This window comes from Sander vitreus, chromosome 15 (genome assembly GCF_031162955.1).
Source record: "Sander vitreus isolate 19-12246 chromosome 15, sanVit1, whole genome shotgun sequence".
Lineage (NCBI taxonomy): Eukaryota > Metazoa > Chordata > Actinopteri > Perciformes > Percidae > Sander > Sander vitreus.
Genome location: NC_135869.1, coordinates 25,806,969 through 25,823,321, shown reverse-complemented (window position 1 = coordinate 25,823,321; position 16,353 = coordinate 25,806,969). Strand labels below are relative to the sequence as shown.

Genomic DNA, 16,353 nt, shown 5'->3' with positions numbered 1-16,353 from the left:
ATGCCTTAAACTGATGAGTAAGGAAAATAACGACGCGGGGTGACGCCCGTGTCCTCGTAAACATAACGAGAAGAATTTTTGAAAGGGCATAGGTCCGACTGCTGAGGTGACTCACCTACTTTGTGAGATGCCTCGCAGCTCTAGGACCTTCCCCGAACCCCTCTCATGGTTAATAATAAAAACAATGTCTGAAGAGCAGCGACAAGGAAATTACGCTGGTACTGAAAATGAATACAGCATCATTTATTTAGACAAGGCAGCTTTATTTGCACAGCACATTTCAGCAACAACGCAATTCACATTGCTTTACATAAAACATTAAAGAGCAGTTAAAAACAGTTGAATATAAACAGATAAAATACGAGAATAAAAGTTACAGTGCAGTATAAGAAATTATTAATTATTATTTAAAGAACGGCAGCATAAAAAAGAAATGACTCTGGCTCTGGGGACAGAAAGCAGACGTATCGTTTTTATCAAAGACACTTCGCAGAGTAGCTTATATCAAAAGCAATCTACGAACTAAAAATACACAGACACACAGGAATCAAACATTGAGTGGACAGAGAGTGCAGTCGTGGATGTGTTTGGGGAGAGAGTTCCAGAGGGAGGGGCAGCTATGGAGAAGATTGGTCCTGATTGGTAGAGACAGGAGGATGGCATCAGATAGGAGCAGAGGCTGCCGGAAGGAGTGTGGTATACAGTCTATGTGTGGAACAGGCCAGTGAGATAGTAGGGGGCCTAGTTATGGAGGGCTTTGTGAGAGAGTAGTAGGATAAACAGTGATTGGCAGTGCCGCTGTAATAGGTGAACCGGTTAATGTGATGTGGTTTATGCTGTCTATATGCACATTAAGAAGCGTAAACTAGATACACGTAATGTAATGTGATAGAAAACAACAGTAGCACAAACTACGGCCTCAAAACGCTATGTGCAACACATAGTTTGAACTAAAGGGATTCCACCTTTAATGCAGGGTCACACTGATACAAAAAAAGACTAAGTAATCCAAATGAATGTTATTTTGCATTAGTGGGCTAAACCGGCTGAACATGCCGTTACTGTCTATGAGAAAACCACATCGTGAGACCACCTCGCACGGCAGATGGATTCTCGCGACATCGCTAGATCACGCGGTGCATATATAGTTTAACTTAAAAAAAAATACTGATACTGATTTCCTAAATACCGTCTATATAGATCAAAGTATCCAAATAGCTTTGTTTTTACTAATGTGTGGTATTGTCATAGACCGAAAGGGTATAACGCATAATATCTAAGGAACTCCAAATCCCAGGATGCATTTGGGCAGGCGCAGATCCAACCTGCTGGGTCGGTTCCCCTGGATCTCTTCATCACCGCTGCCTCACACATTGGTGCTGTCTCTCGGAACCGTTGGAGGAGAAATGGCTGCAGCTCTGTCCCGTGCCCTCAAATTACCCGGTAAGATGCGGGACACGTATTTCAACTAGACAGAAAAAGAGACGAAACAGACTTTAGCGGATGATTTACAAACCATGGTATCAGTCAGGACTAGATGGTCTGTCTTCGGTCTCGCTACTCAGCTCTCTAACGGTATACGTGCAATTTATTCATTTGATGCGCCGATTTGTCGCACACATTTTTAGTATCTGTTCAGATTTACGTTAACAGACATGTTTTCTAAAGGACGTAATGTTCATTTAAGATGTCTGTGTTTATAGCGCAGCATGTTGACATCTTTCTGTCAAAGCCCCTCCGCTGTGTTCTGCATTTCAGCTAGCTGCTAGCTAATGTTAAGTCAACATGAACGGACCTGCTCCTGGAGAGCACACAAGCAAAGCATAATAAGAAATATTACTTTTGACTTCAGGCACAAATGTTATAATGTGCATATTTACCAACGTTTCCTATGTAACAACTAAGGATGTGCATTAATACTTGTATTATTGTAATAAATGTTCTTTTGCTATACTTTTAGAGGTCTCCAATTATGAGCAGGCTACAGTAATCATTTATGATTTTTTTTAAACATCAGAATAACGGTAATATCCCAAAAAAAGTATAATAGAATATGTTACAGATGAGATAATAGAAACAGTAACTTTATTCTCATTGCTGCCCTCTGTAATAAGGTAATGTTAAACTACAGAATATAAAGCATGTTGCCATGTGTTTACTAGGGCTGCACGATATTAAGAAAATATCTGATTATTTTGGACTGATGTTGCGATTGCGATATGATTCACGATATTGGAGGGAATGATCATTTTTGTATCATTAGTCTCATTATCATGAATTATAATCAAGTGTGATTTTTGCGAGGATCTGTACCAAACAAATATTTTTTCTTTAGTCTGTGGGATTTGTAGGCCGGGATGTCTCTGCAGCTCCACAATACTTCATTCAGAATGGTTTGACACATATTTTGCCTTTAACAAATATTGCGCCCCCCCTGCGATTTGGATACTGCACTAGTCCATATTGCGATTTTGATAAAATTGCGATTAATCGCGCAGCCCTAGTGTTTAGTTGTATGTGCCAAAACAGATTAAGATATATATTAAAAAAAAATACTCTGTGTTTAATTGTGTTAATTACATGGAATTCTTACAAATGTGGTGTTTGAGTAAGGGAGAGTATTTGAGTAAAATGCTTTAATTATTACCTACAGAGGAAAAACAACCATTAGGAGCCAGAGTAAACGAAGGATATACATCTATAATGCGTCAGTGTTGTGGGATAATATATTTGTGGATCAATAATATGTGTCTCTGTGCAGGGAAGAAGGGCTCGGAGCTTGGGGAGTACGACCCTCTCACCCAAGCAGACAGCGAGGACGAAAGCGAAGAGGATGACCTGGTGCTCAACTACCCCCGAAATGGCCTTGGCAGGGACAGCTGCCTCGGCGCGGGCTCCTCACAGCTGCGGGGGGGCAGATCTGGAAGACATGTGGGGGCCGAAGAGGAGGCACAGGAGGACGAGGAGGAAGAGCTGGACGAATGGAGAGAACGACTCCCCAGCAAATCCAGGCAGGACAGAGACGACATGAAAGGCACGCAGTACTGGAGCCACAGGGACCCGGGCAGGGACAGGGCCGGGGAGGACAGAGGAGGGCCTGGGCCAATGGGGGGTGCTGGGCTAGGGGTTCATAGTACTGATGCGGAAGAGAAGAGGATGAGGATGAAGCATGCTGTCCGGAGTGCGTTTTTCCTGGTGCCTCTGGTCTGTGCTGCAATGCTCGTGCTGCTGTGTGCATTTCTGATTCCGTGCCAGAAGGGAACACTGGAAAAGAGGGCGCAATGGGAGAGAGCACTGGGAGATGCAGGAGGTAAAGAGAATAATGCCAAAGATTGATACATCACTTACATACATTTTCAGTGACAGAAATGACTGAAGAGTTTAAGGCTCTACTACTTTCCCTATATGCTTTGCCTCGACTACATACACTGGCCCTACACCACATGTTCTCTTTAGAAAGATTTACCAGGAGTCTTTGTGGCTAGACAACACTGGCTGACCCATTAATTAGTAAAACTGTCATTATACAGGCTTATAAGCTTTACCTACCCAATGCTATGTTTCAGCATGCACTATGAAAGCATTGTAGAGTGGCAACAATACACACAAAGTCGACAGGATTGAGTGTGTGAAAGAATGTGTAAATATGGTTTGATAGGTGTGGCAACAATCTCTTCAGGGTGTTTTTTTTACATTGAGTCTTAAACTGAGAACTGAACGTGGACACCTCAGTCAAGAAATGTAATCATTCATGTTTTAATACTTGATTATAGGGCTGGAACTAACGATTATATTCATTATCGATTAATCTGTCGACGATTGTCCCAATTAATCGATTAGTTGTTTGGTCTATAAAATGTCAGAAAATTGTTGGTGTTTTTCAAAAGCCAGAGATGACGTCCTCAAATGTCTTAATCCACAACTCAAAGATATTCAGTTTAATGAAAATATTCACATTTAAGAAGCTGGAATCAGAGAATTTTAGCTTTCCTTTATTTATTTTCTTATTACTCAAACCAATTAAGCGATTATCAAAATAACTGGCGATGAATTTAATAGTTGACAACGGTCAACAATCGACTAATCTTTGCAGCTCTCCTTAATTACTCATATGCTTTTTATGATTCACCCATTTGTTCCCGCTGCTAAGCTTCAGTCAAGCACTGACAAGGATTCTACAGGTGTTCACTTTGTTGTGGTTTCTCTGTCTAGGTGTCACACCACCTGCACTGGCGTTGTGGGATGTCGATGGTGATTCAGTGGAGGATGTAATCCTGGGTGTTACCGAATGGTCCAACGACACCCATCCCATGCAAGAGAACAAAAGTATGTGAGGAATTCTTTGGACGCCCTTCACTCCAATGCCTCATCCTCTTTCTCCTTCTTTAATCTTTCTGAGTTTTGTAAATGCATTGTGTTGTCCTGGTTTATTCATTAGTTATGTTCATTCTTAAACCCAGTTTACAGTGCGGTGGCCCTGTCTGCGGTCAGCGGACAGGTGCTGTGGAGGAAAGTCATGCGGGAGACTGTGATGTACATCCAATGTGGTCTGCAGTACAGCACCCAGCCGTCACCTGTGGTGCTCCTCATCAGCAAGTCCATCCTCATGTTAGTCAACAGCACCTCAGGTATGGAGACGAGCCAAGCTACCAGGCTTGTGCACAGTTCAGAATTGAATTGTGAATGACTCCTAAATTCCATTTCAATTCTTGAATTTGAATTGATGTCAAAAACAGGATCTAGAATTACAATTCATGTTGAATTAAAGGAAGCAGAATTGCAATTCAATAAAAATTCTAAGAAATTCATATACATAATTTAAGTGTTTAACAATGAAGCTTTACAATATACAGTATGTGAGATATGATTGCATTACATATTCTATAAATGATATTAGTTTGAACTACTTGTACAGATTACATTAACAGGAATGTTTCCCCCCAGCAATGAATGTTAAAAGCTCTAGTCACAGAACAAATAATTAGGTTTGATTTATTGTAATTCTAATTTTGTGGAACATTATGGAACATGACTCCATTTCCTAGAATGCTTATCAGGGGAGGGTCATGTCTTTTATTCTTTGTTGAGGGGAGGGTCATCCAATTTTTTTTAGTCTAGGGGGGAGGGTCACCCACATCCATATTCATGAGAACAGCAACATTTCAAAGTGGCTTGTTTGGTGCATATTTATCCATGTAGCTCCATGTAGCTCTCTCAGTCTCGGCCCCTATCACTAGCAGATGGGTCCCTCCCTATTTAGTCAGCCAGACAATTTGAACTGTAGCTTTAGAGACTGTAGGATTTCCCAAACTGAATAAATCCCGCTCACATATATAAACACAAAACTGCTTTGCTAGCTCCATCGTGTTGTAACTAAGACATCTGATGAAAAAATAATTTTATTCATTAGCGTGATTGCCGTACTGTTTAGTTCAAATACATCCAAAACAGTAAATTTCCCGTCATTTCTCCAATTGACGTCTGGAAAAATCCGTATATAAAGAGTTTTAGACCATGCCTTAGGCTAACCAGGTGGTACGTGACTCATAAGCATACAACGTATCATTTCGAGTAAAAAAACGAACAGAAAATCCCCAAAAAGTCAAAGGTACAAGACTGTGTACATATCGTTATCTCAGAGGGAAGGAACTACTCCTCCCATAAACCACCGCGCACCACTGAACAAAGGAAGCTAACGTTAGTTTAGCTAACAGCTAATTCGGCTAACCGCTAGCTGAGACAGCGTGTAATAACTTTAAAAGACCCTCAAAATAAAACCTGAAAATAACCGTTAACAAATATAACGGTTGTTACGTCAGCTGTAGACGGCTTTACCCAGTGTTTAGTTTGAGTTAACGTTATTTTAGACCGAATCAAGCTGTCAGCTAGTGGTTAGCCGAATTAGCTGTTAGCTAAACTAACGTTAGCTTCCCGGCAGAGGCTAACGTCAGAAGCGTGGAACAGATCGTGATTCGTGCAGTGTCGTAAATCCTCGTGACGGATCGTGCAGGCAGCACAGATCGGGTACTGACAGCATGAGTTCCACCAATCAGAGGCATCACTGTGGGATTGTGGGATTGTTCAGGATTGTGGGTAATGAAGTACTTATCCAAGACATCGCAAATAAAAGACATTTATCTCAAAACAAGGGTAGTGCCCCATGATTTGTGGCGTCTATATGAGCATATACAATCGCTGAGTCATGTCGGCATGCTTGGTTTTAAGTCTACCATCGACGGTTACGATTTTATGGCTTATACTCCAATTTGTCAATGGAGAAATTGCATTGTATTTTTACCAGTGTTGAATTACCCAGTGTGCTTTGCTGAATGGTCTCAATGTTTTATTGTTTTATTTCATGTGAATACTAGTTTACTAGATGAGTAACTTAGTATTTGAAGTAATGCAGTAATGCAGGAAGTGTGCATTTAGTTTCCATGCTTATTGTGTTTCCACAACTATGTTAGTGAGTAAATCTACTGAAATGGCCACCACACCATAACAGAGGAGTGGGATGCGTAAGATGAGAGGTTTTATCACATTAGTCATGGCTGTGAAAAAAAACAAAAACAATGGGTATCTATATATCTTTGCTAAGTGCAAACCAGTACTGAAGGCATCAATAAATTGTTGGGTAGGGTTATCCCTTTTTTCCATATCAGTTTGGCGCGTCATCCACAATGTATTGCTGGTGAAGGGATGGTCAGGTCTTTTTTGATTAAAGAGCCCAAAACTCCTCCGGTGGCCCTTGAAATAAATAACGAACAATTACATTTCCAACGTAACCTTCCTAACCCTGAACGTATGTGAGATTCAACACATTCTTTCTGTTGTGTGACTGGGGAATTTCTTTGAATTGCCAGGAATTTAATTCCACTTCCTGTCATTCCATTTCAAATTCAAATTCAACTTCCTGTGGGGCGGAGTCTGTCTGTCTGTCTGCACATCTGTTTTATGTGCAGATCACACAACCTCTACAAACCTTTTGTAGTTGTTCATATATTGTCTAAGGCTGGGTTGCACCAACAAGGATTACTTTAATCTTAGATACATTGTAATCAGAGTATATTAGAGTAAATCCAAGTTTTAGGGCTTCAATTAACGATTATTTTCATTGTGGAATAATCTGTCGATTAATCGATTAGTGTTTGGTCTATGAAATGCCAGAAAACGGTGAAAAATGTCGATTTGGGATCACTGTTTCCCAAAGTCCAAGACGATGTCCTCAAATGTCTTGTTTTGTCCACAACTCAAAGATATTCAGGTTACTTTCGCAGAGGAAATATTAGAAAATATTCACATTTCAGAAGCTGGAATCAGAAAATGTTGATCTTTTGTTCATAAAAACATCTCGGTTTAGCCTAACGTTACTTACGAGTCAAAAGTGAAGCTTTTATTTGTCCTTAAAAATTGGTTGGCAATAATCCGGTGGTATAAAATGTCAGGATTACCAGGAGTAAGAGCATTGGTAATGTTCCAGCTGCATTCCTTTCACTGCCATGTTTAACTATTAGTCCAAGCTCTGTCCTCTGTCCTGCTCCGCTCCAGAAGAGTTTCCTTGCTGAACCGGCTTCTTGAGAGAAATTCAGCAGCATCGTACATATCTCAATGTGGTTGAGTCTGTCCCTTAACTTGATTATTTTGCTCAATTCATCTCAAAAAGGTAGCCATTTTAAAAGTTAAACCTCCTCAATTGTAAGTTTAAAGGTAATACCGGATCACAGTTTAAAGTGTGAAAAACATGATTTAATGTTAAATCTTGATTGAAAGCTGAATTGGGTAGAATGCAAAAAAGCCAGAATTTGAAGAATTTGCCTGTAGCTCTCTAAGGGTGTAAGAAAAAATCGATACACTTGAGTATCGCAATATTTTATTTAGTAATACTATATCAATTTTCAAAAACGCAATATCGATGTAAGACAGTGGTTGACGTTTATGTTGTGTTTAAACCCCCTACCGCTAGATGGCTATGCTGAGATGCACCACTAGTGTCCTGGCCTAGCAGTGCCTAACAGTACCTAACTTTTTGCTAGAAGCTAACAATGTAGCTATGGCTGAACTTCTACAATTATACTTAAAAAAATCCCAATATATCGCCTTACGCACAGTATCGAAATATATTGCAATATATTGAATCGTGACCCATGTATCGTGATATGTATCGTATCGCCAGATTCTTGCCAACACACCTATACGCCCTATTGCTCTCCCTCTCCCCTCTTTGTCACATGGACAATGCATGCACGGAACAGCCAATAGGAACACACTCTCTCTTTCTGCAATGACCTGTGATCGGCCAAAGTCTCTGTCATGGCTAGATTATCTAAAGCCTAAAAACAGAGCCAAGAGGAGGTGCAAACATCTAGTTTATATTTTATATTTAGAACTTGAATTACAATATGTTGAAAGATTGTCAATGCCAAAGTGGTGCCTACACTAAATAAATAAAGTGCCTTCTACAGCTTTAATTGGGTTTAAAAAGTAATCCTTGTTGGTGCAACCCGTTATCTGATTATGCTAAAGGTTATGTTAATATGCAAAAAAATGCACGTTTGAGCAAAATTCCTCTCAGCCTCCAGTTCCCCAACCAGACAAGTAATAATCAGACTAGTAATTTGATAAGGGCAATCCACCTGTTGTATTCCAACTGTTTAAAACAGGTTTCTTCTCGTTCCCCAGGGGAGAACTTGCGAACGGTTCTGCTTAAGAACATTGAATCCCAGGCGGTGTTACTTCCAGACCTCCAGGGCGACTCAGTCCCAGATCTGCTCATTGCAACCCTGCCTGCAGATGACGCGGTATAAGTGATCATGAGCTGACAGTTTACAGATCACGTTTCCATACATTTGCATTCAGTGACTAAATACCATTTTTTTCTGCTCTACTCGTTTTCAGGCTTCAGATCTCTTCCTGACGTTGATCTCTGGGCTGACGGGGGCCAAGCTCGGACATCCCGTGCCTTTCAACCTCACTGGGCAGGGAAAACTGATTGGTCCTTTGCTGCATGAGACACAACAAGGGGCATACTACATCCTCTTTGGACTAGGTACAGGAATCAACCAGCAATATGAATATAAAGATCAGTCTCCATGCGTGTTCAGGCAGTGGCATTAGTTTGGCTGCAGCTATGAGGGTACAACTTGCCATAGAAAAAGCACAACTCTCTTATGTTGTTTTTAGAATTATGGAGTAACTTATTCAGTTAACTTGCATTACATATAAATAATTGAACTGCAGGTTTACAAACATTGTGTCAATGTCTTTTCAGGTAATGTAGAGGCCATCTCTCTGTGTGATATCTACATTCGTGCCACTGGCGAACTACCCATAACCCCTGCACTTAGAAAGAAGGATCCAGGGTGGGAAGGACTCAAGAAAACCAATTCCTCCTCCTTCATACACATTTACAGGTACGTCTCAGTGACTGGCACATTGCTCTGACTTGCTTAGAATTGTCTTCTCTTTTTACTATAAGCACTTTAAAACTTTGATTTGATTTGCAGTAGTATTTGTCTCACATAATTACATTGTGGGGTTGGTGATGGTGCAGTGGATATGACACATGCCTTTGGTGTGGGGGACCTGGGTTTGATTCCCACTGCGATACATCAACCGCTTTGGATAAAAGCGTCAGCTAAATGACATGTAATGTAATGTAACATTTAAAGCATGTTGTCATACTATTTTTTTTTTAAACAAAGTAATCAATGAATGAATAGGTTAACATGCTATTCAATTTCTTGGGTTGTATCCACAGTGAAAAAAAGATGGCAAAGACTGGTTATCAGACAATTTACGACTGAAAAGTCAAATTCCCACCTTTGCTATCTTCTCTCTAGAGGATCTGAGCGCGTGGAGTTCCTGCTCCCTCTTGTGGCTGGTTCTGGCAACAACCACAACAGCCTGGACACTGTCTCTAACCTCAACTCCACCAAAAGTGACTGGGTGCTGGTGTATGGCTCCAGCAAGCTGTCAGTGCTCAGACAGAAGGACATCCGTAAAGAATGGACCTTCAACTCAGCTCCCATTCACAGGTAAAGCCTTAGTTGCTTTAAAGTGCTCATATTATGCTCATTTTCAGGTTCATAATTGGATTTAAAGGTTATATCAGAATATGTTTACATGGTTTAATTTTCAAAAAACACCATATATTTGTTGTACTGCATATTGCTGCAGCTCCTCTTTTCACCCTGTGTGTTGAGCTCTCTGTTTTAGCTACAGAGTGAGACATCACACTTCTGTTCCATCTTTGTTGGGAGTTGCACATGCTCAGTAGCTAGGTAAGGACTACTAGCCAGTCAGAAGCAGAGTATGAGGGCGTGCCCTGACAGTACCTAGGTAAGGACTACTAGCCAGTCAGAAGCAGAGTATGAGGGCGTGCCCTGACAGTAGCTAGGTAAGGACTACTAGCCAGTCAGAAGCAGAGTATGAGGGCGTGCCCTGAGAGTACCTAGGTAAGGACTACTAGCCAGTCAGAAGCAGAGTATGAGGGCGTGCCATGCTAGCAGCTAGGCGAGCATTATAACGTGTGTTACAAAGTGACCACGTTTGTCTCTGAAGTAAAGGCTGGACTACAATAGAGCTGTTTGGAGCAGTTTGTGAACAGTGTTTTCTGTTGGAGATGGTAAGTCCCTTTGGGGGGGACTTTGGGCTTTTTCACTTTGTAAACCTATAACGTGCACAAAAAAAGATATATAACACAATAAAGGAAAGGGGAAAAGCCCAAAAGCATAATATGAGCTCTTTAACATTTCTGCCAACCATACTACTATAATGATGAGACAATAACACAGAGGCTTAATCTGAGGTAAACAAAGTTCCACCATAAATCCAAACATAACACTTTTTAAGCTTTTTGAACTATTGGAAACAAAGGAAGTTGTATATCAGAATTTTGCGAAATCTCCCTAAAATATTTTTTCGCATCTCACAGCCAACCAGCCCCAGGACACTTCAACGATGATGCAATCCTTGATCTTTTCATTCAGCATTCAGCAAACGGCATCATGAAGGTAAAACAAAACAGTCCTTTTTTGACATCAATGCTCAAGTTAATGGGCTGACATGCTGCACAAAAAACCTGGGTTAAACTGCTCTTTTTTTGTTTGGGAATATTGAGTTGACAGACAAAATAAGATTTAGAGTCTTGAGGATATATATGTGTTTGCTCTTATTGTACCTATTTTCTCCTCTCTCTCTCTCTCTCTTTCTCTCTCTCTCTCTCAGGCTCAGGTTGTTGATGGGGCAAATGGGCATCTTCTCTGGTCAGCAGAGTTTGTGTGTCCTCGTCCTGTTTTGGAAGCTTCAGCAATCTCCACCTCAACTGGCCAATCAGCTTTCCTCTTCTGGGCCAGCGATCCAATCGAAGCACAGAAGAATATTACCAAGACAACTGTGAGTCTGCCGTAGAGAACCACAAGATTATTATTGAGACAAATCTATTAATAGAAAAAAGTGTATATGTATAAATGAGAAAGAGCCTGCTGTTTATGAGTCATGTGCACACTTCATTTTACAGTATTGAGTTTGAGCTGGAGGGATTCATTAAATACTCAACTGTCCACACTGCCTGTGTAGGTGGCACCAGGTGTTGCTGCAGCGGAGCCACTCATCAGAAAACTCTTCCTGCTGCACCCTGCACATCCCAAAATCCTGCTGGAGCTCACCAGTACCACGGACGCTGCTGTCACCGCCGCAGGTGAACGTTCAGATCTGCTGCAGAACCATATCTGCTTAAATGCATAGATTGTGTAGCATAATCTTTATCACTCACTATCCAAAAGTCTGATTACCAAGCTGTCTTGAAAAAGGGAGTCGGGCGCCTGGGTAGCTCACCTTGTAGAGGTGTACTCCTCGACCCAGCTGCTGCGGGTTCGACTCCGACCTGCGGCCCTTTGCTTCATGTCATCCCCCCTCTCTCTCCCCCATTATGTCGTAACGTAATTTCTATCGGAAATCGATTGAAATTAGCTTTCGAATTTGATTATTTAAATCAGAAGTAGGATCGGTGATTTCCCCCATTATTTTTTTCTCTCTCCACCCCTCCTACTTGTGCACGTCCGAAGAAAAAACAAACACACAGCCTTACCGGCTGATAGCACGCAGCTAAAGACACAGGGTCATGTTAGCTTAGCGGTTGCCTGCAGCTGCACTTTTCCAGACACCATGGCCACTGCCGGAGTCGGAGATTACGGAGAAAAAAAAACAAAACTGGAAAATCCTCCAGCTGTCCTGAAGTCACCGGTGTGGCAACATTTTGCCTTCCCCGTGAGTGACGGTACAGATCCATTTGTCCGACACGACTGAAGTGCGGTGTCGCGACGTCATACATCCATGGTTGCTGATGGCAGCTGATTGGACGAACGCGTGACATGGGTCTGGCTTCTCGAGAAATTCAACAGAGTGTCATGGCGGCTCGTTGAGAATACGATCTCGTATTTTACGAAAATAGTTCACCGAAACGTGTTTCTGAAAACATTTTAAGCGAGAAATAGGCCGTGCAGCTGCTGAATCTGTCTTCATTTCAGAACGACAAAGGTCAGTTTGAAAGATTTTCGTCTACTTCTACTGGATATTTGCGTCACGTTCAACGGATTCATTTGCATAAAAATGGCCATCGGCCAGCTTTTGGACGCGCAGCATGTTTTCAAATGCAACGGCACCTTCCCGGAATGCTTTGCGTGCACGTTGAAGCAGGGGCGCCGCCAGGAACTTTGGGCCCCGTGACAAAAAATCTAATTGGGCCCCCTCTGCGCAGCTGTTGTCACCACATCTCTAGGACCTAACTGTCCCATCAAAAGCTTTACATAACTCTAATTAAAGGCTTGCAACTGGCTTGCTTCTTGTAGTTAAATACTAGTACTAGCACAATATTTACTGCTGGGGATTTGTACATGCATGCAAGTCCAGTATGCAGTTCACTATTTGATGCAAGATTAAAAGCAACCATAAAAAATGTGCTGAAGGCCATCTTTTACAGTCTCAATGTATTTTTATTGTAAAATTTGACAAAATGGAAAATTCTCTTAACAAAATTATTATTATTAATTATTATTATAATCCCCACAGACTCCCTGCAATGACGCTAACTGGCATGTCATTGACCACAATGTTGCTCCCCTTCTTCACTGGGACAGGGAGGGGCACAGTTAGGGGGAGACTGGGCTGCTGCTGACTCATCTGTTAAGTCTACTAAAAGGGGCAGGGACAATGATTTAATATGAATATCTTGCTAAACGTTGCCCTGCACTGATTAAATGGTGATTAAATGTAGGTTAACACTAGTCTGTAGCTAGCTAGCTTATTTCACTAAGCCAACAGGTTAATACCACTCACAGACTATAGGCTACCCACCTTTCTTGGTGAAAAACTGGGTTACAGTTTGACACCCTTTCCTTTGTCTTTCCTCTCTTTCCTTTTTTGAAAACCAGATTTTGATTTAACGTTACTTGGTAACGTCGTGGTCACTGTAGCTAGTTCTGGCATCTACTGCCTGCAACTAAACACCGTCACTGAGTACGCTATGGCAGGACCAAACCATTTCATGCAGATACAGGGGGGTGGTCGGTCAATATGGATGTTTACTTTTTGGTCAATGGGGATATTTAACTTTTACTGCCAAAAACAAGTAAAAACAAAGAGATCATTAATTGTATTATTATATTTGAAATATATACTGAATGATGATGGTTTAATCATTTTATATTAGTTTTTACCTATTTGTTGGGGGCCCTTGGAATTGTCCTAACTTTTCCCCCCTATATGGCGCCCCTTGAAGTCGCTTGACGTCACCCATAGGAATAAAGTGGAGGCGCGACAGAAGCGTCGCGCGGTCAAATGGATCTGTACCGTGAGTTGTGGAAACAATCAACCAACGATAGAGCGTGTGGGCTCCAACATGGAGCATTCAGGTGCCCCTCGTTAAACTTATGGTGCTTTCAATTGCACCTCATCAGAAATCAGAATCAGAAAAGGATTTATGTCCAAGTAATTAACGCTTACAATGAATTTGCCTTGGTGGATGGTGCATACATTAACATATTGAAATGAAATATGGAAATAAAAGGAATAAAGGAAATAAACATTAAATGTAAAAGAAACTATAACATAAATAAACTAATATATATACAATATAAGTATTTAAGTTTACCCTTAAACTCTGAATACTCTTCTCTACTCTCTTCTGCCATTTAGTGGCTCTTATTGTGGCATTGCCATTAGAGTGTGGATCGGGCCGCGTCCAACAGAGCAGTAACCAAGCCCGGCCCGACCCCGACAGGCATTAAGATATTTATGTCCAAGCCCGACCAGAGCACGACACACTCATTGTTTTTCTCATACTAATGAGACATGTACGTTTGTTTGCGTGGAAAGCTTTTATTAAGCAGCTGTAGAAAGGCATTCGGAAATGTCAACAGACGAGCGCCTCAGCGCACACGGGTCAACAAGCGCACGTTAATAAGCTGTTTAATTTAAAATGTTCAATGCCTTATCGTGCTGATGTGACCGAGCCCAACCCGAACATCATTTCTAAATATCTGTCCGAACCCGGCCCAGCCCGTTGGGTACCACCGGGTCCCGACGGGCTCGGTTCAGGTATCCATCCTCTAATTGCCATCACTAATATATATATATATTTTTTTTTAACTGAATCGAATCATGATGCCCTTAGTCGTGTAAAGTATTTCAGTATAAGATGCCAACATAGTAACTACACAGTAATACACATGTTCAGGTAATACAAATCTTTTACTTCCTATTTTCTACTACTTTGTGTCTTGACAGTGAGTTACCAGGAGCATCAGAAAGATGCCTCCTACATCACCGTATCCTCCCGACCTACACCCTACTCAGAGCCCGGCGCTCGGATAGTCAAGAGCATGAGCCTCAAAGCTGCTATCACCAAAGGACAAATCGTCAGACTAGAGGAAAGCAACAAACAGCCCGGGGGAGCTGTTAAACCTGGCGTGTTCGAAGTCAACAAGTTCTTCAGGGGTTTGTCCTTTAAACGCCAGGTAAGAAAGACACAAGTGTGAGATATTTGAAATGATTTGAGTACCGTGTTGATCTCAGTTTGATTGTTTCCACTCTTTGATAAATCTCTTAACTGTGTTGCTTTGTTTAGTGATGAGCCACCACTGCTACCATGCCCTGCGTCACAGGAAGCAGTGCAACTAAAAAAAAAAAAAAAAAAAAGGACTCAGGACGAAAGGGACAAAGTCTGTGGATAGCTCTGCAATAAGGAGACACTGAGGATTTATTTAGAGCTGTATACATCTTGTTTGGTTCACCAAGTATGAATTTAATTTCTGAGATTTCTTTTCTGTAAAAAGGATTATTTGTAGGTAGGTTTTGTTTGTATTGTTATGGTTTATATTATGTTTGTACAATGAGAATGCTTATTTAAATTATTTAACTTTGGGAAGTTTAATATTTCGGTGAATGTTTACGATTGTTTGGACTTGATGAGAAGAGTAACTTTATACTGTCGTTTATTACCGACAGTTAAGCACAATAATCCTGATGAAAGAACAATGTAAATGTGTTTACAGTATGCAGCACTCATAACTCTTCCAAGGCCAGTATGTTTATGTGGTGCCATCCTCCATCACATGCATTTTGTTGTATTAAAGCCACTAACAGTGATCTTTCCGCTCATCACCAAGTTAGTAGCATAGGGAGTCTGTAAATATCTAATGCTGTGTACAGTATTTATTGAATTGCTTTAACATTTTGATTTTTTTTCTTTGTTTAATTTGTTGTTGAATATTTTTTTCTCAGAATATGTGGCTGCTAAAAGTTTATGGCATTTAAATGTAAGCTGCAACTTCACAAATCGCAAGAGAAAATATGAAAATCAATGATGCGTCCTTTATTTCACCGTCTCAAGTTTTGTATTCATTTAAATTGTGCAGACAACCTGGTACTATATATATATATATATATATATATTTTTATTTATTTTTTTTTTTTAAAGAGCGCGGTGTGGCATTACAGAAGCACAGGGCTGCGCTGTTGCAGCTCCACATCCAAAATTGTTTGCCGACTTCTAGTGATGGCCAAATGAAGCTTCGTGAACCATTTTCTTTATTTTCTGAGCTCACTAGATGGCGCTCTCTGTTCAACAAAGGGTTGAGAATACACTGAATTGCAATGCCTTAGGCCTTTCTCTTAAAACCAAGAGCGCCATCTAGTGGTTTCAGAAAATAAAGAAAATGGTTCACGAAGCTTCGTTTGGCCATCACTACCGATTTCCACATTGCTACTGCATCAAATGCTGTCAACATGGCATCAGCGGTCAGAAACGCCACACCTCAACAGGCAGCCCCAAACCCTCCAGCGAGCCAGGGAGGA

At 41.1% G+C, this 16,353-nt stretch overlaps 1 protein-coding gene and 1 non-coding gene across 4 annotated transcripts; both read left to right on the top strand.

The window, feature by feature from the left end:
• On the top strand, positions 1-154 carry LOC144530860 (U12 minor spliceosomal RNA). The gene has a single exon (XR_013503164.1). It is a non-coding gene; the product is annotated as a U12 minor spliceosomal RNA (small nuclear RNA).
• Positions 155-631: 477 nt separating this feature from the next.
• Positions 632-15,922, top strand: fam234b (family with sequence similarity 234 member B). Of its 3 annotated transcripts, XM_078269813.1 has the most exons (13): positions 633-1,443; positions 2,762-3,310; positions 4,213-4,326; positions 4,461-4,628; positions 8,680-8,798; positions 8,896-9,046; positions 9,269-9,410; positions 9,840-10,034; positions 10,934-11,012; positions 11,227-11,394; positions 11,578-11,698; positions 14,785-15,014; positions 15,125-15,922. In XM_078269813.1, exons 1-13 carry the CDS (start codon positions 1,299-1,301, stop codon positions 15,125-15,127), a joined length of 2,184 nt encoding a protein of 727 aa, XP_078125939.1. In that variant the 5' UTR covers positions 633-1,298; the 3' UTR covers positions 15,128-15,922. The 3 variants fall into 3 exon arrangements, with proteins under 3 accessions (XP_078125938.1, XP_078125941.1, XP_078125939.1); XM_078269812.1 differs by lacking the exon at positions 15,125-15,922 and having other exon boundaries at positions 632-1,443; positions 14,785-15,035; XM_078269815.1 differs by lacking the exons at positions 14,785-15,014; positions 15,125-15,922 and having other exon boundaries at positions 632-1,443; positions 11,519-11,608.
• Positions 15,923-16,353: the final 431 nt, after the last annotated feature.

Excerpts from the sequence above, each read along its gene's own strand:
- fam234b (XM_078269812.1), top strand. The coding sequence starts at position 1,299 with ATGCATTTGGGCAGGCGCAGATCCAACCTGCTGGGTCGGTTCCCCTGG. Across the intron at positions 4,327-4,460 it reads TCCCATGCAAGAGAACAAAA|TTTACAGTGCGGTGGCCCTG; the intron begins GTATGTGAGGAA and ends TCTTAAACCCAG. Across the intron at positions 11,013-11,226 it reads CAGCAAACGGCATCATGAAG|GCTCAGGTTGTTGATGGGGC; the intron begins GTAAAACAAAAC and ends TCTCTCTCTCAG.